The sequence below is a fragment of the Megascapheus bottae genome, chromosome 23 (assembly GCF_031878675.1).
Source record: "Megascapheus bottae isolate mThoBot1 chromosome 23, mThoBot2.hap1, whole genome shotgun sequence".
NCBI classification, from domain to species: Eukaryota; Metazoa; Chordata; class Mammalia; order Rodentia; family Geomyidae; genus Megascapheus; species Megascapheus bottae.
The window spans coordinates 14,167,285-14,194,572 of NC_143531.1; the positions used below are offsets into that span (position 1 = coordinate 14,167,285).

At 36.1% G+C, this 27,288-nt stretch overlaps 1 protein-coding gene across 2 annotated transcripts in view; it reads left to right on the forward strand.

The window, feature by feature from the left end:
* Ppp3ca (protein phosphatase 3 catalytic subunit alpha) overlaps positions 1-27,288 on the forward strand; it is a 238,995-nt gene that overhangs the window by 207,855 nt on the left and 3,852 nt on the right. Inside the window, exons 9-13 of one of the 2 annotated variants that reach the window (XM_090356750.1) lie at positions 1,351-1,476; positions 3,418-3,492; positions 16,515-16,599; positions 22,460-22,557; positions 25,718-25,747. In XM_090356750.1, coding sequence (XP_090212876.1) covers positions 1,351-1,476; positions 3,418-3,492; positions 16,515-16,599; positions 22,460-22,557; positions 25,718-25,747 — 414 coding nt within the window. The remainder of the gene's footprint in view (positions 1-1,350; positions 1,477-3,417; positions 3,493-16,514; positions 16,600-22,459; positions 22,558-25,717; positions 25,748-27,288) is intronic. The other variant, XM_090356751.1, reaches the window with a different exon arrangement.

Consider the following 27,288-nt stretch of genomic DNA (forward strand, 5'->3'; position numbering starts at 1 on the left):
TCTTTTACATTTAAATATTACAAGTTACTTATAATACCTAAGATAATATAAATACTACAAAAATAATTGTTAGGGGCTGGGAGTTTGGCCTAGTGGTAGAGTGCTTGCCTAGCATGCACGAAGACCCAGGTTCGATTCCTCAGTACCACATACATAGCAAAAAGCCAGAAGTGGTGCTGTGGCTCAAGTGGTGGAGCCCTAGCCTTGAGAAAGTCCAGGGACAGTGCTCAGGCCCTGAGCCCAATCCTAGGACTGGCAAAAAAAAAATGTTAATGTTGACTTGTTTAAGGGTTAGTCAAAAGATTAATAAAATAGTCTATACATGTTCAGTACGCAATTTTTTGTTTCTCTAAATACTTTTCCTGCAATTTGTTTGCACCAAAAAATGGTGCCCCTGCTTATATAGAAGGATGACTGGACCTCTTTCTTTCCCCATCTGCCCTGTAACAGTAATCATGCTATGGTATCATAATAAAATGAAATCTTACTCAGCACTCATGAGAGTATGATATGGGAATATCTTTTTGGATATTTAAAAGGCTGTTATTTAGAAATAAAAGTTTATTTTTCAGAAAAGCAGAGCTAAGATTAGTGAATGTTAAAAGCAGATTGAAACCAGAGATTGTCCCACATGTCTGTACATAGAATTGGTGGTCCTCAAACAGGTGGTTTACCCTCTATTGGCAATGTTCACAGAATCCTAACTCTAAAGGCCGAATTTTTGACTCCAGTTAGGATTCCCTGTAATTCTTTGTGACTGGTCATAGTTACTGCACAATGAAGACTGTAGTGTACTGATTTGTTTTTACAACTCATAGATGAGAAGCCAAATCTAGAGTCTGCAGCATATTACTTTTCGTGAGATGTAATCCAAGCACTTTATTTAATGTCAAGAAAGCAATGTTATTTAAGGTATTTTGAGTTCTACTACAACTATTTGTCTTTTTGTAAAAAGACAAATTCAGTTCAAATATTTGAAGAGATTATTAAATTATCTTAAACTATTTCAGCTATGCTGCTTTTTGCTTTTTCATGTGATCAGGTAACAAATAAGCCTAGAATGTCCTTGGATACAAGAGGTGCCTGATCTCATTCCTCAAAGAGTTGATTAATGATATTACGTAAAAATGTGTCAGGTTGTTAATGCCATTTCATATTTATTCCTCATATATTATAACATCTTATGTTACTGAAGTCCATTGATATATAAAAGAATTCAGGGTTGGAGAAGATTTGTGTTTTGATATTGTAGTACTTACATACTTGAATTTTCACAATCAACTAAAGTCCAGTGAAGGAACAGAAATGATACGCTTTCCATCTAACATCTTTGTGTTGTTTTGGTTTTAGCTGCAGTATTAAAGTATGAGAACAATGTTATGAACATCAGGCAATTCAACTGTTCCCCACACCCATACTGGCTTCCAAATTTCATGGATGTTTTCACTTGGTCTCTGCCATTTGTTGGGGAAAAAGGTATGTTTGTGGAAATTTGAAATGTCCTTAAATAAAGCATATAGGAAAGAAGGCAGGGAATTGTGTTCTGGTTTACCATGAATCATCTGAAAGAGAAATACTGCTCAGACCAATCCAGTTTGCAAGCTGCACTTCCCTTTTGCTGCCTTCCCTCCCTTTCTACTCCCAACTTATCTCCTTTCCTTTATTCTTCCCCTTTTCCTCCCTTCTTTCCTTTCATCCTCCTTCCTCTTCCTCTCCTTCTTTCTCATCTCTCCTTCTTCCCTCCCTCCCTCCCTCCCTCCCTTTGTGTTTTGACCTAAGCTGCAGGGACTGTTGCTTATCTATCTTCTCTCATGTCTCATGAGAATGCTAATGGACATTGTGATGTAGACAAGAGTTTCTACAACTTTCAGAAAAAATAATATGAAGAGTTGTAGAGGAAAGCTACATATTTTCCTGAAATCCCACACTATCTGGGTTCCTCCCCCCAATTAAGGGAGATCAAAGAAGACACATTATGAGTTCCCCTTTGGAAACACACACAGTATATTTTTAGGAGTGTTCTAGTTGGTACTCTGTGTACTACTTTCCTGTCCTGGCTTACGAGACAATAGCACACGATAGAATCATCCGTGCCCCTGCACACTGAAGCAGCCTGTATTCTGATAACCTCACAGCACCTCGAGGCACCCTATGCTTGGAGGGTTTGTAGTAATTGCTCAAATTTTGAGCCTGTGTCATAAAATACCTCACTCTATTTACAAACCTAATTTAGTCTTGATAAACTAAAACTCTAGGTTACTATTGACTCCTCAGAAGGATTTCTTATTATCATATATTCTCACTTCAAAATAAAACTTTTTGACTGTATTCAGTTTGAACTCAAGTCTTAATGCTTGGTAAGCAGGCACTTGACTACTTGAGCCTACTCTTTCAACCCTTTCTGTTTTCATTTCTTTTTAAATTTTGTCTTGATATTTTGGGGGGGAGGGAGGCTGGACCCTTATTTACATTGCCAGTGAGGCATGTGACATGCATTTTCTTTTCAACTGTTAAGAGGAAGTCTCATGAATTTTTTTGTCCAGCTGGCCTCAAACTGTGAACCTCCCAATTTTTGCTTTGTAAGTAGCTGGGATTAGAGGCATGAGCCATTCACACAGTTCATAGTCTCCAAATGGCCACTTAATAGTTTATTTTCCTTAAAAAAAAAAAATGGCTTTTGAGGCCCAGGAGTTTGGCCTAGTGGTAGAGTGCTTGTCTAGCATGCACTAAGACTCAGATTCTATTTCTTGGTACCACATACATAGAAAAAGCTGGAAATGGTGCTGTGGCTCAAGTGATAAAGTTCTAGCCTTAAGAAAGCCCAAGAGCAGTTCTCAGACCTTGAGTTCAAGCCCCAGGACTGGCCAAAAAAAAAAGAAAAAGTAACTTTTGAGAGATAAGTGAGCAAGCTATTTTTCACATAAAACCTAATTTCAAAAAATTTTAAGTCTGATAGCATGTACATTACCTTAAAATTAATGCATCACTCATTTTTTGTGCCTGACACAGTTAACCAAGTGAATTGGATTTAATGATATTTCAGTCAACACATTCATTTTAAAAATTAATGTTCTCAAAACTACTTCAAATATATTATTTCATCATTTACCAGTTTTTATTAAATACAACGCTAACATGCTTTTTATTATGCTAGAGTCTCTAGAGGGCAACACAAATTTAAAAAAAAAAAAGAAATCTGGCACCCATTTAGTTCCTGTTGAACAGAGTTTATAATCTAATCTAGACCAAGCAACGTTACTGTGAAAAATCTACTATGAAAATAACCATTTTCTTTTTCCTACATTTCCATGTTTCATTTGTTCAGTTTTTACTAGCTTATTGTCAGTGATAGGTTGTATTGTGAAGAGTATAAGGCTATAACAGAAAAATCTGTACTTTTCTCCTTTTTTACTTTAGTAACTGAGATGCTGGTCAACGTCCTTAACATCTGTTCAGATGACGAACTAGGGTCAGAAGAAGATGGATTTGATGGTAAGAGGCCTAAGCCTTTGTATTAATGCTACTTTCCAGATCATGCTTAAGTCATACGTATCACTGAGAATGTGACCCAGGAAACCATGGGAGAAGGTTCCTATCGTTTAGAAAGTATTGTTGAAGCAGGAAACTATTTCAGTAAGCATCTTTCATTAGAAATTGACATTTTTTAGCTCGCCAAGTAATTCTTCATTTTCTAGCATATATTTCCATTAACTAAGAACTTTTATAAGCATGCTTTAATGAAAGTTCTCCTGCCTGACATTCACATGTTGAAGCATACAGTAGAGAATCACATGAATACATTGGTATCTCTATCAACACAGTAGTTTTTCATATCTCCATTAATATATAATGAATAAGCTATTAAAAATTTCCTATTTTGTATATTATTTGTTACTTAGTCTGAAAGGGTATAAATTTCCTATTAAGAAAGAGATCCAGGGGCCGGGAGTTTGGCCTAGTGGTTAAAGTGTTTGCCTAGCATGCATGAAGACCTGGGTTCAATTCCTCAGTACCACATACATAGAAAAAAAGCCAGAAGTGATGCTGAGGCTCAAGGGGTAGAGCTCTAGCCTTGAGAAAGTCCAAGGACAGTGCTCAGGCCCAGAGCTCAAGCCCAGGACTGGCAAAAAAAAAAAAAAAAAAGAAAGAGATCCAGGGGCCAGGAGTTTGGCCTAGTGGTAGAGTGCTTGCCTAGCATGCACAAAGACTCGGATTCTATTCTTTGGTACCACATACATAGAAAAGGCCAGAAATCGTGCTGTGGCTCAAGTGGTAGAGCTCTAGCCTTGAGAAAGCCCAAGGACAGTGCTCAGGCCCTGAGTTCAAGACTGAGGACTGGCAAAAGAAAAAAAGAAAGAGATTCATGAGGTTAAAATGAAGGGAAAAGTATTCTTGGTCTTCAAGCCCCATAAAATGAATAGGAATAAACAAAAATATGGTTAGAGTTGGATCATACAAGAGTAAACTTCATTTCAATAAACATTTAATGAATTCCTGCTCTTCACAGGGTTCTCACCATCCCCAGGTATCTAAAGCCTCTTTTCTGCCTAACTCATAATCTGGTTAAAGAAACTGTTGTATAACATATACCATCAATAAAACAAGGTGAATTATAAAATAAAGAGTAAAGGTAGATGGCAGAGGAAACTAGCTACTGTAGCAGTATATTTAAATAGATTGTGCTGCTAAAAATTATGCTAAAACTCTACTTGATAAGAAGAGATGCAGGCCTTTCCAAAAGGTAGTGTCAGAGTGGTATGATTTAATATTTACTGTTCTAAATACAGGTCACAGCTTCAAATACAAAATTCCTACTGCTTCAGACAGTATATTTTATATAAGAAGATACAAGCCAGCTACTCAGGAGGCTGAGATCTGAGTATCAAACTTCAAAGCCAGCTCAAGCACTGAAGTCCATGAGACTCTTATCTCCAATTAGTCACCAGAAAACAGAAAGTGTCTCTGTGGCTTGAGCTCAGGGCCAGCGCCCAGGCCCAGAGTTCAAGCCCCATGACAGAAATAAATAAATAAATAAATAAAAAATACACAATTGTATGAACATTCCTCCAGCTACACATTTCAAAGACTAACTCAAAGTCCACATCACTTCTTGTGGGATCTCTTTGCCCAGTCTCTCAGATGATTCTACTTTAAAATAATTAGTTACAGGCAACATACTATTGTTATCAGCAATTACTTTAAGGCCTGTTCATTTCAGTGATAGGAATCTGTCTCTCTAAGCAACCTTCACCAGAACTGTAAAGCTTTAAGTTAGTCTTGCAGAGAAATCTTTTCCCTACTAGAGTTCAAGATGAAGGTAGTCTAGGCCCTCTAGGATCCTGCCATCTGGGAGAAATCATTATATTCCCTACTTCCTCATCTTCAGTTGTTCCTCACTAACAGTCTGAGTATCAGTTCTTTCCAATTTGAACATCTTCTCTTCCTAGTGACTTTTTAATAAAATGGTGTTCTTTTTTTCATATATTTTTATTGTAATTAATAGAGGGATTATAGTTATATTCACCAGTTAGAAGGTGCATTACTTCACACACATTGATACCCCTTCTCATGCTTTTGTCCCCATTTCCTGCCCCCCACCCTCTCCCCTCGTCTTGTTTTCCCCCTTACCTTACCTATTTCAATTAAACGTATATACAATATACCAGATAACAAGGTAAGATACTACAACAATATGAAAATACCCAAAGGACAACAAAAGAGATGAGAAATAACACAGTACATTAAGAACAACAATCACACTTTATATAGCTCTTGTTTCCATATCACGAATGTCCTTTCATTTAGCTTCATCCTATATGGCCTTACGTATCTAGGTTTTGAGCTATTGTAATCCTCTGTTAGGAGAGTCCAAATTTTGTATGAGTACAATTGTTTAATGATTACAAAGACTACTTTATTACAAAGGCTACTTAAAAATGTTCAATGGATGTTAAAAATCCCAGGTTTGTGTAAAATAACTGTGATCACTTCGGGGATGAGTAAAAAGAGATTTAAAAAAATTATTGTCAGCTATTACTTAGGGAAGGGAGATTTCATTTCTTTGGTTTTCTGTCTTTTGAGCATGGTGGTATGTTGTCATTTCTTCCCACCTTTTGTTCCTCGCTCCTTTAAATTCTGTTAGTTTATTGGTTAAAGAGAAACAATCATTCATTCATACATTCCATTCTAATTCCTTTCATGTATGTGACTTTAGGGGAGGAGGAAAAAAGGAGAAAAGTAAGAGGTGAGGTGTGGCCAGTGGGTCCTCTCACTCTGCTGAGTAGTATAGGCCCTGGTTTCCATCAGAAACCCCAGACTTGTGTTTCCCTGAAAACTAGCCTTGGGGAACTGAAGAAGAAGCACTAAATTTAACAAAGGAAATCACCATATGCATCTAAAGATAGATTTTTATCGCAAAGAAACTGGTTCTTTAGGGAAAATATCTTTGATTCTATTTTTACCCTTTGTGAATAGCTTTCTGCTCTGTAAATAGGGTGATAATAGAGACCCGAGATGCCTCTACATTGAACTTGGAAACTCAGATATAATAAGTCTAACCAGCGCCCAGCATTTTCTAGCAGTAGGATGGTATTGTTGCCAACACTGAAGGAAATGGCAGTTTACAAGCAGGTCAAGTGACTATTAAGGACTTGTGGATTAGAATCAATGTTACTAGATGCTGCCCTCTCCTTTCATGCCTGCAACCTTGAAATGAGGTTATGTTTTAGCTCAGACCTCATAAATTTGCCCATTAATGGGGGAAAAATGCAGAAATAAAAGTTTAATTTTAGGCATGTTCTACTTAGGATATACATTTTGGAGTGAACAGGGAGAGGAAATCTTAGAACTTTTATTTAAATGTGACTCAACAAATTTCTTCAAAGGTGCTCCCACCCTCCCTCTTTCCCATCCCTCCTTCCTTCCTTCCCATCTTTCCCTCCTTCATTCCCATACTATTAGTTCTAACCTCAGGAAAAAATTACCACTTCTCCCACACTGTTCTTCCTGCATACTGCCTACAGTCTCCTGTCAGTCAAGGTCCCCGAGTACTGCCGGAATCCTTCCTTATCCATTCATTCCCTGCAGAGGTGAGAGCAGATGTCAGCAGACTTCAAAGGACTTAATTAAAGCTCTTCTTCATGATGCTGTTTATTTTAAGTGAGTTGTTTATGAAACCCTTCTCAATTCTTTGTCCCACATCCAGTGTCAACTGAAAAAGCCAAAGGCACTACTAATAATGCCTTTAACAGTCCACTTTTTGTCTGTTTTATCTCACTGGGTTGCCTTGTCAGTGTTTCCAGGGTCTGTACAAGTGGGAGGCTTCCTCCTTATTCCCTTCACAGCCCGAACACTCTTCTTTACCATTTCACAAAGGTGACCTGTGTCAGGCGTTAGTTCAAGATGTCTCTGATTTCTTAATTTTACCATGGTGCCAGCAAAATTTTGTAATTATTAAGTGTCATTTATTGTAATTTCATTAGCTAATTCATGTGCCATTTAAGTGATCTTTAATCTTGAGATTGACTTTTTGTTATAAAGTACTATAATTATCCCTATTATACTTAGGAAGCAGTTAAGTACAACCTTAAATTAAGTTCATAGAGCTAAGAAAGCAGCAGCCTGGATTCAAATCTGCTTCACTGACTCTAGAACCTTCTACCTCCTGCAGTTACAGCAGTTGAAATCTTTCCCTTATAAACAACACAAGGATGGAGGATGTTTGGGTGACAGTGGGGGTAGGTGAGTTTGTTTGGAATGCATTGTGAACATGGGTGGTGATGCAACAATGAAACCTCCTTCCCCTGTAAAACTAGGATGAACTAATGAAAAATGGAAACAAAAAAAGAAACAACCATTCAAATATACTATACTTTATTCCATCAATGCACTGTACCCTATTCTACAAACAAATGTATTTTATATCCCAATACCACTAAAAATAAGAAAAAGAATTGGTTTTTGTACTGTGCTTTGGCCATAAAAGTCAATCCATTGAGTCAGTTTCATTTAACTCAGTCTAGACTAAGAAATTGAAAGTATTTTATCCTGCTTAAAAAATGCAGGTTTGTGAGAGCAAACAAAAAATAAATGTTCTTCTCATAGTAGCTTCTGCTAGATGTATTAGCTTCTCTGCCTTACAAATAACGAACTTGATAGCTTTTCTAGACAAAGGGTGCTGTTTCAAATTGACTTGTGGTTGTTTTTCTTTCTTTTTGTTAATGTTGGAAATCAGATACAAAACTTTTGTTATCTTATGAAAGTTTGAAAGCCATTTAATGCCAATGAGTGTCTTTTGATAATCTAATTTATATGAATTATGTGTCTTTGTTTCCTGTTTCCGCCACTGATTTTTGGATGACAGAATGATTGTCAGCTTGCAATTTAGTATTGTTATTCAACCAGCTCATTTTAAAGAAGAAATCCAAAGTAGACGATTGTCATTTGGAAGTTAATCCTCATTAAAGAAGAGTCATTTTAAACTAGGCCTATTAAGTGATCTCAGAGAAGGGAAAGCTAACAGAAATGAAGCATTCATCATCATAGAGGTTTCTGTTTTGTTCATTACAGTAAAGAAACCTGGAATGCCAGTAAGCACTAGAAATGTAATGACAGCTTTGTGAGTTAGAAATTTATTTGGGCCTTTCTTTTAGGTTCTAAAGTCATAGACTCTGAGATCACTTTTTTTTCTTAAATACAAATTATGTTTGAGACTATGATATTTGATAAGTCTAACAAGAAAACCTTATGGAGGTGAAACTGAAATAGTGTAGAATAGGAAAGGAAAGAAAATGCAATAAAGCTCATCTATTTCAAGCCAACTATAGTTTCAGGCTGAAGTGGAAAGACTCAATATTAAATTAGAATTTATGTCTCTGCTTTCAACTAAAGAACAAACCACATGGTAGAACTCTTACCCTTGATCCACATTTTTTTTTTGCCTCATCTTAATGCTAACCACAAGCAAGTCATCAAATGTGGGAACAAGGCAGATTTTTGCATGCCTCAAGGAAACTCTAAACTATATGCAAAGAAATTATCTTCCTTTGAATTATTACTTAATTCTCTATTTCTAATATCATAGCTTTCAGATATCATAGCTTCCAGCTTCTATGAAAATAAACCTTGATTCCATATAGCTTTAGAAAGTTACATAATTGTTTTTAACAGTGCAAAAGTTAGAACAAAAGGGGTGTATGTGGCATCTTGTTTGTCCCTGATAGTAGCCTCAGTAAGGATCTGGGTATATTATTTGCTGCCAGAATCACATTTTTAGGCATGACGGATGTTAGACCTACCAAAGAAAAATTGACACCATTAACACTCTTGAAGCAGGCTTCGGGGCCCTAAGTATACAAAAATGACCACCAAAATCAAGTAATCATTTTAGCAAATATCCACAGCCTCTAAATGTGATTGGTTAATTTAAAAGTATAATAGAATAAATAAATACCATCAGGAATTTCATCTGTGCATCTGGCAGCAAGGGTGGTAAGGGTTATATACCTAGAGCTCTTTTTGTGGCTGAAGTGTCATTTCTCAGTAGCTCATTTTACCATCATGGATACCAGTTTCTTATCTGGAAAAATATAATATGCTCATATATTCCAAATGGAATATAATAATTTTTTCAAATTTATTTTATTGTTCTAGAATCACACCTAGGGCCTCATGTATCCTACTTAAGCCATAGTCTCAGTCCAGAATATATTAAATGTTATATAGACATATAAAACAAAGACATAAAAAGACAGCTCTCTAAGGAGCCAGTGGTGATGTGATAATTATTCTGTCCATACTGGTGTATGTATAATCTGAAGTTGGTCAACAGATGAGTAGCATAATAAAAGCAATATATTTTTAAAGAGCAATTGACTTTTCCAAGCCTAGAAAAAAATGCTCAGAGAGTAAAGAATGAGTAGGGATATAATTTAGCAATTTAATCAAGTATTTCAAAGCTGCAGTGTCTAGATCTGAACAAAGAAATTAGAAAAGCATTTAAAAAGAGCTCTTTGAGGAAGCAAATGAAATAATTTTTCCTATTTAAAAAATCTGTTTAGGGCCGGGAATTTGGCCTAGTGGTAGAGTGCTTGCCTAGCATGCACGAAGACCCAGGTTCGATTCCTTAGTACCACATACTTAGAAAAAGCCAGAAGTGGTGCTGAGGCTCAAGTGGTAGAGTTCTAGCCTTGAGAAAAATCCAAGGACAGTCCTCAGGCCCTGAGCTTAAGCCCAGGACTGGCAAAAAAATAAAAATAAAAAATCTGTTTAGGAGAACGGTGTTTATGTAATCTGGTCAATGTCAGGAGAAAGATGACTTGTGCTGCACATGTGAATTTGAATGAAACTGACACCCATAACTAAAGTGCCCAAACAGAATGTGGAAATGGAACCCTGGAAATGTGGACAGATATAGGGATTAGTTATAGAGCCTTGGAGTTAAATTATAACCAAAGAGTGAAATTGAAATAGTTGGAAATGAGTAAAAATAAATAAATTTCAGAGTACCACAAGTTTAATATCATATTATATTCTCATATTTTATTACTATATATTTGATCCAAAAATGGCACAGCCATGAGAGCTCAAGCCATCTCCTAAGTCTTTTATTTCATTGCCCTGCTGTTCTGGCTCTTACATGACAGTTTCTTTAAAAGAAGTAAGTGAGTAAAGTATAAGCCATGAGCGCACCTCACAGTTAGGTCAGAATACTTGGATACCATTGGCTTTTGGACAGTACTCCTCCAGACTTTTCAGTGGTTTGTTTCTATGGCTGACCCATACTTTTTGACTGTCCCATCCCTTCCTTCGAAGGTTAGTAATATACTCAGAGGATATTAAAACCTTATGACATGGGAGTCTTTCTGCCATAATTATCTGTGTGTATACTCAACATTGACAAGAACCTTGGCTCACTTTCCTTTGGGAGGCCAAAGCCTCACTGCATCTCCTATATGATAACCCTGCCTGGGTTGTGAAACAGTATCAGAGGTTGGAAGAACTTTCTTTCAGATAAGTTCAGCATATTCTAGTGCCTGAGCTGCCCTTCTCTGTCAAAGGAACAAGTTTCATTTCTTTTCTTATCCTCGCATAATGTATGTGTGTTATCATAGAGTGACACCCATTTCTTTCACTGGTATAATGGCTAGGGCAAACTTAATACTTGACTACTGTCTATTTTCTCTCTTTAATTTATGCATTTTCAGAGATAACATTTAAATATCATTCTTGTACTTGATAAATATATATGTATATATGCATATATATAATGTTTAGCCTCCATATAGACGTTCAATTAAGTTATAAAGGTGTATTATTTTTTCTAGCACTTATCATGAAAGTAAAGTTAGATCCACAATAAATAACACTTCAAACTATTACATCCTAATCTATGTCCAGAGTGATTTTGTTTTGTCTTTTCCATGTATAAAATCAATTTGTTTCTTTTTTTTTTTTTTTTTTGCTAATCCTGGGCTTCAGCTCAGGGCCTGAGCACTGTCCTTGGACTTTATCAAGGCTAGAGCTCTACCACTTGAGCTTCAGCACCACTTCCAGGTTTTTTCTATGTATGTGGTACTGAGGAATCGAACCTGGGTCTTCGTGGATGCAAGGCAAGCACTCTACTACTAGGTCAAACTCCCAGCCCCAAATCAATTATGACAAAGGGTTTGACCCAAGTAGGATTCATAGGCTGTTAGTTGCTCCCTTCATGAATACAAAGATGATAAACATCCTGGAGAAATCCATGAAAGGTTCTTAGACTATTATAATTGTGATAGAATCCAGTATATATTCTAAATATGGCAGAACCTAAGCATCTACTGGGTTAGATTTCTTTAGCTGTAATACTATTTGGAAGCAGGTAATGGAAGATTCCCTAAGCTTATGGCTAAGAAAAAGGAGCTCTTCCTACAACTGTCATCTAGAAATGGGATAATCTGATTTTTGATAAAATAGCAGTTTTCCAGCTGCAGTATTAATAGTACATGAATTCACCCAAAGACATTGCATAGGAGTTTAGTGGGATCTTGTCTTCACATCTTCAGCATTGATATGCCCTTTCTCCTAAAAGTGATTAGCCCGAGAAGACAGCAAGGCTTGAGGAGGCTAGAGGCCTTTTTTTTCTACCACCTATTTCTCCAATGTCACATTTTTAAACACATAGTCTCCTAGGATACAATCACTGTGATAATATTCATAAAGTCTCCTTAACAGAAGCAATGTAAACTCTTTTACATTAAGAGATACAGTCAAATAAAATTTTATTTCTATCTCGTTTTAAAACATGTATTTGTGATATCAATTATGCATAAGTAATAATTGTGACATTTATTCCAAGGGAACATTGAGAATCTACTGCCTGAAGAAATTTGAATATGTGTCATGTTTTTACATTAAAGTATAAAATAGAAAGTTTAAATATATAGCACATTAGAATAACATTGGGCAAACAAATGGAAACATAATTCTAAAGTCAAAAAGAAATAGTCATAAATAAATGGTCATAAAATAATATTTGAATGCTCACTAAGAAGGATTCATGTAAAATTGTACTTTTAAATAGAGTAGTTTCCCTCTGAGAGGAACTTGATAAAAGTTAACAAATTTGGAAAAATGGTGATTAGTTAACAAAAATATATTTCTGAAATTATGAATTAAAAGCTTAAATTTGAGGTCCATCAGAAAATACAGACTTTAAAATATATGTCCTTTGAATGAAGTATGAAATATTAACTTTAGGCTTTTATACAATTTTAAATGCATGTGTTATGGATATGTGTATTATTTTAAAATCCTTTAAAGAAACCTGAATAATAACAAAAGGTTGGAGGCTAATATAATATCAACGTTGGAAAGCTTAGTCACTTTTCCATTGAAGATTAAACACTTCAGTCACTGATGAGTTGTACAGTATATTTGAATAAGAAAATACTGCCATTTTGTAAGATGTATGCTTGTAAAATTTACATGTGGCTGGTCAGCTTGGAACTAATTAGAATCTTCTAGATTGAAGAGATTGACAGGTATTAACAAAAATCCTCCAACCCAGTTCTCTCCTGGAGCCACAGAGAGAGCTTTGATTTGTTACCTCTACCCACAACTTCAGTGCAGGCACTGCTGGCCAGAAGAAGCAGAGAGAAGCCGCTTTCCCAAGGCTGCCCTCTCTCCTACCTCAAAATGAAATCATTGCCAAACATAATTCCATAGGTTAACGTTCTGCTACAGAATGTTTCAAACAGGAGAGAAAACTGCCCATGCAAGTATCCTCCTAACACTTCAGCCTTAGCACCCACAGGAGCCTGGTTCCAAGACCAACCTCGGAAGGGGAGGAATTGAGCATGCTCAGAACTGACAGCATTCACTACCAGAGTGATGCAAACGTTACTCAGTTCCCTGGAAAGACATGCCACCATTCACCAATCTGAAATTTTAATGTGCCCCCCAATGAAACACAGGAAATTTTCATCTTGCATTGGAGGAGTTTCATAGCAGTAACTCTATAGTGATTACCTGTGACAGATGCCAAAGGTGGCATCTCTAGTGGCAGGTACTCATGTGGTGACAATATGTCATTATCCTAGAAGTTGGCTACTCTCTGTGGTGCAGCTCTGTCCCAGTTCCCTTAAGAGATCGTCCCTGCGGAGGGCAACACTTACTTGGCAAGGCTTCTTGGCATAGATACATGAAAACTCCATGGAGTCACGATGAACAGCTGAGGGAAGGAGAGACATAGGTTAAAAGAATTCTTAAAAGGTTCCTTTGGTCTGTATATCCACCTCTTCTACTTTAGAGGAAAACTGAGTGTACAGGGTTTCTTAGATTCTGGAAATAATTGCATAATGCACTAGGGAAAAAAATCAACTTTACTTTTCAAAAAAATTGAAAAATAAGACCAGAAAAAAAAAACTACCGAGTTATTTGAGTGTCAACACAAAATGAATTTTACTGAAAATTACTTTTTCTTAACATAAAAACACTGCCTTTGAGTTTTGTACTTTCAAGTTACAATAAGAGAATATATTCTTTCCTTGAAAAATAGTTTTCATAGTCTTTATGTATAAAGCACCTTACCTGTCTTCATTATTTGATATATGAACTTCAACTTAAGCTCCTATGATATGTGCTGCCATTTAAACAGAGCCATACATGATACTAAATGTACCAGGACATTTACATCTGATGAACTTAATCCTAGCCTGCTACTCTTTAAACTCAATTACATAATAATCTATATACTTGATTTGATGTTTTACATTTATATCATTACAATTGTGTGATACAAGTTTTGATATTCAGAAGAAATTGGAGAAAATATTGACAATTATCTCTAAGGTAAAGAATAAAGTAAGTAATGTCTCATCTTACAGTCTGTGGTAAGATTATTTGACAGTAAATATATTCTAATTTTATAAAAATTTTTATCAAACTTGTATTCAAATTTACTAAGCAATTTTGCAAAGAACATTTTTCATTAAGACAAGTGTCATATTGATTCACTTTGGGAAAAAACAATTATATAGACATAAAGTAGAATCTAATATTCTCCATTCATTAGTTTGATACAAGAATATAAGGCTATGACTTGCAAACATGCTCATTTTACATTTGAAATTTAGTATTTTTGAGCATTTCTGAGTCAACTGTCACTGAGCTGAGAAACATAGTTCAACATAATTTATTTCCCTCCTACTTACATTCCTTTGTTCCCAGTATGGTTTTAGGAAACTTTTCTGTGAGTTTATTCTTCTATGTATTTTCCCCCTTCCCATTGCTCTTAAATATATGCAATTTTATTTATGGACATTTTAGCCATTCCATGCTACTTTTCTTGTGCTGCTAAATATAGTCATTTAGAGCGCTCCCACATTTTCCGGTCTCCGTGTCTGTGGGGATTGATTTCACGATCTGGCCATATCCTTTCTTGGAGAGGGCCAGAATCTTTTTTGTCACTTAGCACATGATGACCTCTAAGTTGGTTGGGTCAGCTAGGGTGGGGACATACTAAACAGAGGAGCAGTAGGAGAGCATTCACAGCACTGAACTGTATAACTCAAAACAAAACAAAATAAAAAAATGACCTTTCACTTGTCTCTAGAGTATTCAACATCCAAAATCTAAGCAGGATGAGTTAAGATTTTTAGATGATCTGCAGAGAAAGGTTTATTTACAAAGATGCCTAATTACCAATCATAGCTAACAAATACTGTCAGAATCTCAGAATAGAGATTTAGCTAAGTTCTTGCATATACACCATTCTCCTCTCACATGCTTCAGGGACTTTGTAGTGGCATGATTGCTACAAGAGAAAGAAAAAGAACAACAGCAAAAATATAGGTAGCTTTCAGGTCAGAGGTAAGATGGGAAATGAACAATATCGGCTTACATGCTGGTATCTGCCTTTTGGGGAATGCCTGTGTATTCATGACATGGGCATTAATTAGCATCATCTCTGAAGTATGTTTACTTTCTTGAAATAGAAAAGCAGATGTTTTCTCCATCCATCTCAGAGTTATACATGGTACTGCAAGTGTTACTTCTGCAGATATGTTAGGGTGGTGAGAAATTAGTTTCACCCTTATCAAACAATGAGAAGAAGATTCCAGAGTTCATTCACAAGAGCCCTCCCAGAGAAACAAGAAAAAAAATCATTCAAAAAGGCCTTGTTATCTGATATATTGGATTTATTTGTATTTGGTTATTTGAAATTGGATAGGGAAGGGGGGAAAAACCAAGATGGGGGGGAGGGGAGGGCAATGGGGACCAAGACATGTGAAAGGGTATCAATATATGTGAATTAATGCATCTTCTAGCTGGCAAATATCATGTAACCCTTTTATTAATTACAATAAATAAATATATATATATATATATAAAGGCCAGAAAACTAGTGCTTTCCATAGGGAAAGTGAAACAAGCCTTAAAACCTATTGGGATAGACACATGGGTAACTTTTTAGTCTGCGTGGTACGTGCCTCTCACCACTTGGGTTTTCCATTTTCTTCCTGGAGCATTCATGAAGCAACCAGAAGATGAAAAAATAGCAAGTACTGTAATAAAAGGTTTATGACTGGTAAATAATGAAAATGATTTTCCAAGCCACATAGAGTTCAAAAGCTTCTTAGCTTGTATATCAAAGTAGGATTGAAGAAAAAAAATTAGTGTCTTAGCTTGAGACCGAAAGGACAAGATTGTGTTGAGTAGACTTTTATGCCGGTGCACGTGCCATTAGCGTAAGCAGAGTTTTTCTTTCCGATTTGCTCTTTGCTTTCCTTTCACCCTCTGGAGTTCTCAAAAAGTTGCTTTGGTATTTGGAGGGGAAGCTGAGTAACATCTTCCAACAGAAATGACCAAATGTATAGGTTTCCAAATCTGGTTTAAATATGGATCCTCTTTGGGGAAGCATGACCAAAGAAACAAAACTTGATTTTGCTTCCTAAACTTGGTTACATATAGACATTTGTGAACTAGTGAAGTGAAAAGTCAATGACCACTAAATTCTGGGTTTTTTAATGCAGGAGCAACAGCTGCTGCCCGGAAAGAAGTTATCAGGAACAAGATCCGTGCGATAGGCAAAATGGCCAGAGTGTTTTCAGTTCTCAGGTTAGATTGTGCTTCCTATGTTTATGTTGTGATTTGTGTTATGCATCCCCTAATATTATCTCAATACTTTAATCTGGTAATTTAAAGATTTTCCTAATAAATACATTTTTCTCCTGTTGCTTACTTTTCACTGGAATTGTCAGTTCTTCAGTTTCAGTAACCTTGCAATCTACTAAATTACTTCTACAAAGAAAGGGCCTTTAAATGGATTGCATGCATCACATTTACTCCTCTATTTTCTGCAGGATTTTAAAAGACTTATTTCACATTAGGTTGGCCATCTTATGAAACAGGGAAAGCTATTATAATCCTTTTTATTTTTCATTCTGGCTTTGTAGTCAGAGATGAATTTATCAGGTGCATTACACAAAATTCTAGCAATTGAGTATCAACCATAAAACTGCCTACGTGAACATTTTAATAAATCACTGACAGGAACAAAACTCACTTAGTGCTCAGTTCCCAGATGGTAGTTTTTGTTTGTTTCTGTTTGTTTGTTTTTAAAAGTGGATCATGAGTCATGCTATCATTATTAAGCATGGATTTTGAAAACAACCATTTTCTTAAAGGAAATTCACAATGCTTTCCTCGCCTTAATTTCACTGATTACTAGATAAGACACAGAGATTGTTTTTCTCTTCAGATGATGACTTTCAAATATTGTGTGTTTATATGCAATCAATTCAGTGCTACATGTGTATATAAGATCATTTTATAATCTTACCTTTGCCAGTGCTTTTCCTTGATTCTCTTCATAGAGGAGCTGTGGTGATCTTCTGATTTCTCTTAACTGTATCTGTCTATTTCTGGTCCTAAGAGTAATTAAGTGATTAGAAGCTGAAAGCAGGGAACCATGAAAAGAGTTCATTCATTAATGTGAGAAATGCATATAACAAGACTGAAAATATTTACTATCTGCCATGCAGAAAAATGAAAGCAATATACAGGGAAAACAAGTGGGAGATAAAAAATTCATTTCACAATGTGGTGAGCCAAGAAGTCTGAATAAAGGGATGTGTAGATGACCTTCCTGAAGAAACAGAATAAGGGAGCTCAAGGCAAAGGATCATTACATGAAAGCAAATCTAGTAGTTTTAAGACCAGCAAGAAAACCTGTTCTGCTGGAAAAGTATTCTGTGGGGACAAAGATCATAAATTCAACTGATAGTACCTCATCATGTACTGTGCCTCAAAGTTACCCATTCATGAGTAGGAAGAGAAACAGCTCCAGAATGTCCACGTAAAATTATATTTAGGAAAAATAAAAAGTCTCTCTTACTATGAAAACCCACTTTCTCAGACCACATGTCGTTGACCATGCTATAGAATCACACAGGTATTGAAATTTGGAACTCCAGTCAATCCCCTGACTGTACACATGTAAGACATGGTTATCCAGGTGCCAGTAGCTCTTGCTTGTAATCTTATTTATTCAGAAGGTGAGATCTGAGGATTTGGCTTGAAGATAGTCCAGCAGGACAAACCCAAAAGCATCTTTTCTCCAGTTAACAAGAGAAAAAGACAGAAGTAGGGGTGAACTCAAGTGATAGAGTACCAGCCTTGATTGAAAAAAGCCAAGTTAAGAGTTTTAAGGCTTGTTCTCAAGGCCCATTACTGGTACGGGAGGAGGATAGCGGGGGGGTGGGGGTGGGAGACAGAGACAGAGAAGGAGGAGAATAGATTGCTTAATCCCAAATGGTTAATCCTATATGAGAAATAGGTTATTCAACCCCAGATGAGAAAGAGATTAATCATAGATTAATGGATAATCCCAGTTCCCAGATGAGAAAGGGATTATTTAACCCAGGGATGATGAGCAACTGAACTAAGGTTGCACAGATGAATGGAAAATTAGACAAGTATGTGTTTTTACTTTCCAATAACAAAAGTATAGTTGCACAGTAATGACTGAGTGTAAACTAGATAGCCTGATAACCTGGGAATGACAGGTGTGTGTGCTCCTATGAGACAGTGAGGTATGAAGTACATACTGGAGAAGATGCTTGGCTATGGCATTGTATGGAAGGAACCCTTAGCTCTCCTGAATGCAATCTATGTTTGTGAAGAAGCAGGCACCAAAGGCATGCCATGAAGAATGGGCTGGCTTCCAGTAGGTAGGATACCAGAGTGAAGACATTGCTGGAAGAGGTAAAGTGATCAGAAGTACAGTCATGGGGTCCTCAGAGCAAGGCCAGTGGCATCTTTTTATTAGATGTTTGCTGAATACCAAGAGCTGAAGCCTGTGTTGCACACACTGAATAGTGATCTCCATAGCAAAGTTAAAAGGTTGAGGTGAGTAGCTTAAAGTAAAGAAATAGAGAGGGCTGACCAGTGTACCCAGACACAGCTGGAGAGTGGTGGTAATGAGAGCCCTACTCAGAAGTCACAGGACTCTAAGTAGTGCTGTTAGTCTAGCCATGAACTCTAAAGTTATTTTTAAAAAGAAAAAACAGCTAGATTAGTAAGAAACATGAAATGGAGTGGATTCTATCTTGAATGTTTCTGTGTTGGAGGTCAGTAAGGGGTCATGGAATAACATTTACAAGGCCAAATGGCATGCTCAAACTCATGCTTTGGTATATATGCTAAAAGCAGTGTTAGAATTGGCTAGAAGACAATGTATTGGTAGCAGGAGAAGCATTTAAGAAGCTCCTGAAGTCAACTGAGAAAAAATTGGAGACGAGGCTATGGAGGGAAGAATGCAAAGGTTCCACAGAAGGAGTTTAGGAGAGTGCAGTTTATAAGCCTAGATGATGAGAAAAGAATGTGGATGATTGCACAGGTTTCTTGGATACATCCAAAGAGCATTTTCCTTAGGTTTCAGAAATTAACATTATAAGGAGACCAGAAAACTCTCTCCTGGAATCTCTTGGACCCACAGAAGCATAGAAGGCTTCCTTTCATAATGAACAGCTTTAGGAAACCACAGGTGGGAACAACGCTGACGACTCTGACATCTCTGCCAGATGTGTCATCTAAGCAGGCAGCAGAGAAAGCCCTCCTGCTTAGCATTTGGGTCTCACTGCTATATTAGTGTGAGTGAGCGTAAACATTGGCTCTGAACATCAGTGGTAGCTTATAATGGAGTAGAGCTGACTCCATGGTGTGTGTGGGCACTGGGACCTCACCCTGGCTTCAGCACTTGTTTCAAGGGCAGCTCTCTGGATCAGTGAGCTATCTAATGTCATTTGAAACATTCCTTCACTGTTCAAATCAGCCTGAGGAGAATCCATCACAGCCGCAGGAACCCTCACCTATGCAAGGAGAGATTAAAAGAGAGATATGGACAGTACAAGGAAAGGCCCGCAGAGCACAAGCATGAAAGAAGAAAGAGGATAGAGTTTCTGAGGGGTGCTTTTAAATAGGTATACAAGCAGAGCTGCGTCTGTGATTTTTAAGTCTTCTAGAAACCACAATAAAAGGGATAGAGACCATTTAATACAAATACCCAGATTTTCATTATTTCAACCTATGATTAATGAAAGATGTATGAAGGAGATATTTTCCATCCTTATATTTCATGGAAAGTCTTCAACATCTGGTGTTTTATTCCTACATACACCACATCGCAACTCAAATGGGCCATGTTTGCAGTGGTGAAGAGCTGGATGTGGCTAGGGTGGAGATGAAAGAGAAAGATCAGTCATGATCAGAGAAGAATGGGAAAGAACATGAACAAACTAACTTAATGAATAGGAATATCTCCCTACCTTTGCTGCAAAATCGAAATTTTGATTTAAAAAAAAACAACTGTTCCCCCCCCAAATTGTGCTAGTCATTTCTTCTTCTCTAGTCAGTATATGCTTTTTTTATTGTTTTTATTATCTGAGCAGTCCTATTTTTAATGGAATTTCATACCAAGATCCTGTATCAGAATAATAATTAGTGGAAGAAATCAAAACCCAATTTTGAATAGCCGTATGGCAGAAAAAAATGTATTCAATTTTTTAAAAGTACTCCCAATTCTTGAAACCCATATATCAGGATATGTTTTTCACTTGGCCTTTCTGATTTTAGAACAAAAACTTGAAAAGGTTGAAATAACATTGACTAATCATACCAAACTAAGCAATCATAAGTCAGCTCAGTAGTAAAGGAAGGTGAATTCAAACATTAACTCTGCCATTACGCCATTAAAATTATATTGCCATGTATTGACTAAACACCCAGATACTGTAATGACCAAAGCAATTAAAGTAATCCAGAACCCCTCTCTTTGGGAAGTTTGTCTAGGAAGAATGGGATATAGCAGGTAGAAATGAAAACTACACAAGTAAATACAGTATTTTCTCACTAATGATAGGTAGTTTACAAACCAAAAATAAAAAAATAGGTAGGGTGAGCTTAATGAATATAGAATTGAATACTCCTTTGAATAGTGTTAGAAAATTCTGTTGGAACAGAGATTTGAAGGCTCAGCAGTGAGCCACAGCTAATGGAAGAAGATGACAAAGCAAGTTGCAGGGTTCTGAGGCACAGTATGCTGGGAGTTTTGAGGAACACCTCCGTGTCCCTGTTCCCCCCAAGAGTAGTAGACATCAACAGGAAATGTAAAAGATAGGTAGAATGTAGGAGATGAGTAAGAAAGGAAGTATGAAGATAGGAAACTGGTTTTTTAAGGCCACTGTGGAACCTGACACAAATTTTATCTTTCATCCTTTATGAGAGAACCCATCAAAAGGTTTTCAACAGGATAGTCACAGGATATGGTACCATGTCATTGTATAAAATGTCCACAAGCAACAAAACTGCAGACAGTTGATGCCCAGTTGTCTCCCTGAAGGAAATGGAGCGTGATAGTTAATGGGCACAGAGTTTCTTTAAGTGGTGATAAAATGTTCTAAAATTGATTGTAGTGATGATTGTACAATTCTGTGAATTGACAGGAAACTACTGATAGAACCATATACTATAGACAGTTGAGCTGTTTTTCAAATAAATTAGATAGTAAGAAAGAATTGGTAAGACGGTGAGGATATTTGGAGACCAGAGGCATCAAGAGTTACTGATGAAATGGATTTGGAATATAAGGATACAAATAGAGTGTGATCCTTTGAACAGTTAAAAGATAAATATTCCAGTTATTGAGTTAAAACAACACTGTTGGAAACAACAGGTTTGGAAAGAAGTGCAGGAATTATATTTTTGGTAGTGTTAATAATAAACATGTTACATACATATACTTAAATATATGTATATGTGTGTAATTTAAACTTTTTCTAGCTATGTAGGATTAAAGTGTCTACTATGGAGAAAGATAGATTATTCCTATTTCTAGATTACTTAGTTCTTAGAAATTTAGCAAATCAAAATGACTAACAGTGTTAAATGATAACATATAATTAAAATAATTCTATGCTTAAAACAGTTGTCAGCGAATAATAAAATAATTTTACATTAGCAAATTAGTAGGGAAAGTGCTTGGTAAAGAATAACTTATTTTTTCAACCTCTGAATCCTATGGAAATCTTGATTTTCCTTCTCAAATCAAATCAGTTCTGCTGACTGTTGCTAAACTTTAGCTGAACAACACACCTCTGGCTTCTCCCACAGCCCACTTCGCACACATTAACCTGTCATAGCAGGATGCCTGATTACAGAGCTACAATTGTTTCCAGCATCTTTTATAAGCACAAGAGAGTGTTCCTCCACAATTGTAAAGGGGAAATTTTTAATCACATCAGTTACATTGTGGGAGATTATTTCTATACAATGTATCAAAGTAGGGTATAAGTAAACAAAAGTAAAAGATCTAGAGAGCATCTACAGGAAGCCTTTCTTAGATGCATTTCTTTTTCCCTTCAAGGCATGAAAAAACAAAAGATAGGGAAAGCTAACATCTCCCCCTTGTGTCTTGCAGAGAAGAGAGTGAGAGCGTCCTGACTCTGAAGGGCTTGACCCCCACTGGCATGCTTCCGAGTGGAGTACTTTCTGGAGGGAAGCAAACTCTGCAAAGCGGTAAGCAGTCCCCTTGGTATAACCTTGCACCTGGAGCATCTCAGCCAGCTGTGTCATTAGAGCCCTGGTTTATTCATTCATTTAAGCTTTGTCTTGGTCTTCAGCTCTTCTTGACTGGAAGAAGGGCTGAAATCCTTGCACATTAGTTTGATCAGTGCTGTCCAACAGAGTAGCACTCATTCATGGCACTGTAGCCTTCACTCCTCCCCCATCCCTCATTTACATATTGCTCCATATTTCAGGATTCTTGTAGATGGCCTACATGCATAATAGTTCTGAAAACTTGGAACCAGTCAATTCCCAAAACACAGCCTTTTAGCAAACTTTTTCATGTTTTTTGTCATCTATATGATTGACAAAAATGTATCCACACACATACACTATGCATCCATAACTCTAGACTTTATTACAGAACTGAAGATTATTTAAAAACAAAACAACAACAATTAAAAAAAAAACAATTAGGGCCAGAAGTTTGGCCTACTGTTAAGAGTGCTTAGCATGTACAAAGACCCGGGTTGGATTCTTCGGTACCACATACATAGAAAGCCATAAGTAGTGCTGTCGCTCAAGTGGTAGAGCTCTAGTCTTGAGAAAGCTCAAGGACTGTGCTCATGCCCTGAGTTCAGGCCCTAGTTTCATTTTCTATTTAAGGGAAATTTAAAATCAGTTATGATTTATTTTTTGATATATTGATCCACAATCAAAGAGGAAACTGAATAGAGCTATGTTTTATTTTTGAAAAAGAATAGTACCTTCTTTAAGCTAGAAGTTTTGTATTAAAATCCTAACTTTCTAGACCAGTGCTGTCCAGTGTAACTTTTTGTGATGATGAACATTTTTGATGTCTAGACAATGCTGCTGATATTTGAAGCATTAACATGTAGGTTATGCACCAAAACAAGCTGTTCTTTTAAATATTTCTAAATTTCATTAAACTTAAATAAGCACAGTGTCAGTGGAAACAATATTAGCTTCATGCTCAGCACTCAACTCTTATTTTTGCTTTGTTACCAGTTTTAATCATTATTAGAGTACAAATTCAATAATATGAAATATTTTCCCATAGACTTTAGAGGAAAAAATGATTAGACAAAAATACCCTCAACATTTTTAAATAATCTCAGCCTCATGTGTATTTTCCTATGTCATTCTTAGATCATTTTCATATGTTCTCTTCTCTCCCTTTCCTTCATCTTAGAAGATTCTGGTATTTTTACCCTTTCATTCTTTAGACACTTCTTATACATGAAAAAATAATGATTAATCATATAAGTGTGGTGATGCGAAATGATTCCATTGAAGAACCATCACAATTGTTTATTTTCATATGAATTTATTCCAATATTCTTGAATTTTTTTTACAAAAATTCAAACAAAAATTAAAGGACAATAGGAAAGTACATAATAATGAAGTAAGTTCTTCATCAAACATTCTCCCAAGATAAACATGCTATCATTAAAACCTTAAATTTTAATGTGCACAAAAGGCATCTCTGCCTAATTGATTAAAATCTACTGTTTCTGATAATCATAATTTAAGGCACAGCAAGTGTATTATCAGAAACTATGGGCCTCATTTGACTTAGAAGGATACATTGATTCATGGGCGGTCCTTATTTCTAATGTCAGTGCTGGAATGGTTCCAATTTTTTTTTTGCTTTTATGTTAAATTTAAGTTACTTAAGTTCTTAATTCTTTGTTTCGTGTTTAGATTGTCATTAGTATTTTTAGCTTCCGTTATTGCATTTTCTTTTACTTTCTCTAAGATTCGTGTTATTTTGTTGTTGAACTTATACATACATAGACAGGTCAAAGACAGGTCAGAACTTCACTTGTCCTGAGAATCTAAAACTTAGTATATATTTTAAAGCAGCGTAATATGGTGTAGCTTCACAATTTATGTCTGCCCCTTTCAGTTTGCATGAAGAGAAAAATCATCCAAAGCTTTGCTGTTCATCTCTTCAGCTGAACATTGCTTACTTTTTTCATAAATAATATAGAATATGCAATGACAGTTTAGGTTTGACAGATACGTCCATTTCAAAACTTTAAATTGTAGGGAAATGAAAATCAAAGTCAAAAGATACAATTTTAATGTTAAACATTTTGGAGTTACAGAGTTTTACAGTTACTTAACAAGTTTTAGCATTTAATTAAGTAAATATCAACTCATCTTAGTCACATAAAAGACTGCTATCACCTGAACAGTGAAAGAATAAATGCTAATCTTAACATAAGAATTGCTGACTGAGTACTGTGCTTTTAAAGTTATGCCTGTAAAATACAGTTTCCATATGTTCATGTGAAGCTTCCTTTGTGAGATTTCAGGGTTCTGGTTGCCTGTTCTTTTAAAAATTGATGACAAGGCTGCTGCTGCCATGTTGCCACATGATTTATGACATTTTAAGAGCTTCACTCCTCAGAATGGCATTTCAAAAATAAAAAAAGCCCAGATTTCAAATTGGTCTGCCTGGCAAAAGAAGTAGAGATTCTATTATCCCCTTCCTTTTTCCTTTCTCTTTCATCTTGCCACTACTCATCTCCAAATAAAAGTTGTTTGCTTTGTTGAGGAAGAAACACGGATTAATCTTCCTTTAAATATGTATCTTCCTGCCTTCTGATCCCAGTAGGAAATGCTTTATTGACCCCTAAATAATGTGAATTATCCTAGTGATATGGTTCTAAGTTCTACCATTTTGTCTTGTATTTTTAAACTCTTTAAGTCAAGCCTAGCAAAAGTTTCACATTCTGAGTCAAAAAGGTATTTTAGATCTACATAACCCATTATCCAGTTCCATCCAAGCCACAGTGCCCTTTCCTGAGTGTTTCCTGAAAGGATTCAATTGGTTTGGATTCTGTTGTTTTGATTTTTGAACATACAAAAACCAAAGCAGTACATTCAGATAGATGGTCCTAACTCATTAAATATTTTTCTTTTCAACTTGTCATTTTTCTGTGTGTGTGTGTGTATGTGTGTGATTTCCTTTCTTTTGAACATTTCTGTTTTGTTTTATATGCCAGAATCCAGCACTTACAGGAACGTTGGTTCCCTTAGCTTCTTTGGTCGTCACTGATTTGTTCTAAGAGTTAAAAAAAGAAAAAAAAGATCCTCTGTTCATTTTTCTCATTCATTTTGCACCTCCTTTCTTCTCTTCAGCTACTGTTGAGGCTATTGAGGCTGATGAAGGTAAATTGGCCAGTAACCTTTCTGTTGTACTTGCAACAGATAAGGGCTCTGCTGGGTGTATTCATTATTTATTTATTTATTTATTTATTTTTGCTGTAGCTTGTACAGAGTGTGTGGGTGTTGGGCTAACAGTTGTGGCTCGGTATTAACCAAAATGTTCTTGCTTTAAAGGGGAAAATGTCCTTCTATGGTTTGTTTGTTTGTTTTTTTCCCTTAAAGCTATGTTTGACTTCTGTATACCACGAACCTAGTATAATCACAGAAAACAAAAGGATTCTAATAGCTGAAATAATGTGGGGTGGGGGTTATGGTAGCTGCTTTGAACAAATCACATGTAAAACAATATGCTCTGAGCTGAACCATGTCTCTCCCTCAAATCACTTGCAGGCAGCAGTGAGAAGAATTAAAAAGTAGCCTGATGAATACCTAGTCTTTAGAAGTTTGTAGTTTCCCCCCCCAAAAAAAGTTATTTATTTTCATAGTCCTTTGTGGTGGCTCAACATCAATTATGTCTCTACAACATGAGACGTGTACATAGAGATAAACAGTTCTTTTAGCCTGATTGATTTTAACCTGTAGGTATTGTAGGTCACTTAACACCAGCAAAATGTTATAAGGAATCTGAAAGTATCTAGTGGCTATGGAAATAGCCAGTTATAAGAATAATATATATCAAACAATCACTCAACAATTAGTATTTACTGGGTGCCTATTTTATATTAAACACCTTACTAGGGAAATCAAGAATATTTGACCATCTCCTGTCATGTCCAGTGTCTCATGCCTGTCTGACTATCTACTAAGGAGGCTGAGACCTGGAGAATCAAAATTGAAAGCCACCTCCAAAATAACCAACACAAAGCAAGGATGGAGGTGCGGCTCACTTGGTTGAGCCAGCTGAGTGCAGCAAGCTCAGAAAGCACAGATCTTTCATTTCAAACCCTACTACCATCAAAAAAATTCATAATAATAGTATACAGTTATGTAAGAACTGTATATACCAAAATAGCTTTTAATATTGTATGTATACCATATCCTCTGGAAATTAAAAAAAATAATTTGAAGTTCCCCTTTAAAACAATATTTTTCAGTTGTATTTTGTTCTTGCAAAATAACTTTTTGTTTTTCCCAAAATTATGTGCATATGGTTCTTTGATATGATGTAAAAAAATGTGCCACTTTAGACTTACAATTTGCTCCTGATTTGGATATGGTAGGGGAAATGACAGCAATGTAAGAGAAAAATACAACTGCTTCCTAAATAGCAGTGCACATGCTGCTATTTATGTGGGAATTCTTTATTCCTCTTGGCAAATTCTAATCTGCAGTGTGCATTCTTGTTGATAGTTTGGCTGTTTTCTGTGGTTTCTGTGACTCTGTGTTGTGTTGAGTATACTACCAATGTAAATTGCTAATACCCATTGTCTGACCAGCAACTACAGCAGAGCACATTCTTCCATTCATTCCAGGATAAACAAAATGACTAGCAATGAAGCCCCATCCTGGAACTATCATAACTTCACTATAGTTTTAATTTCTAT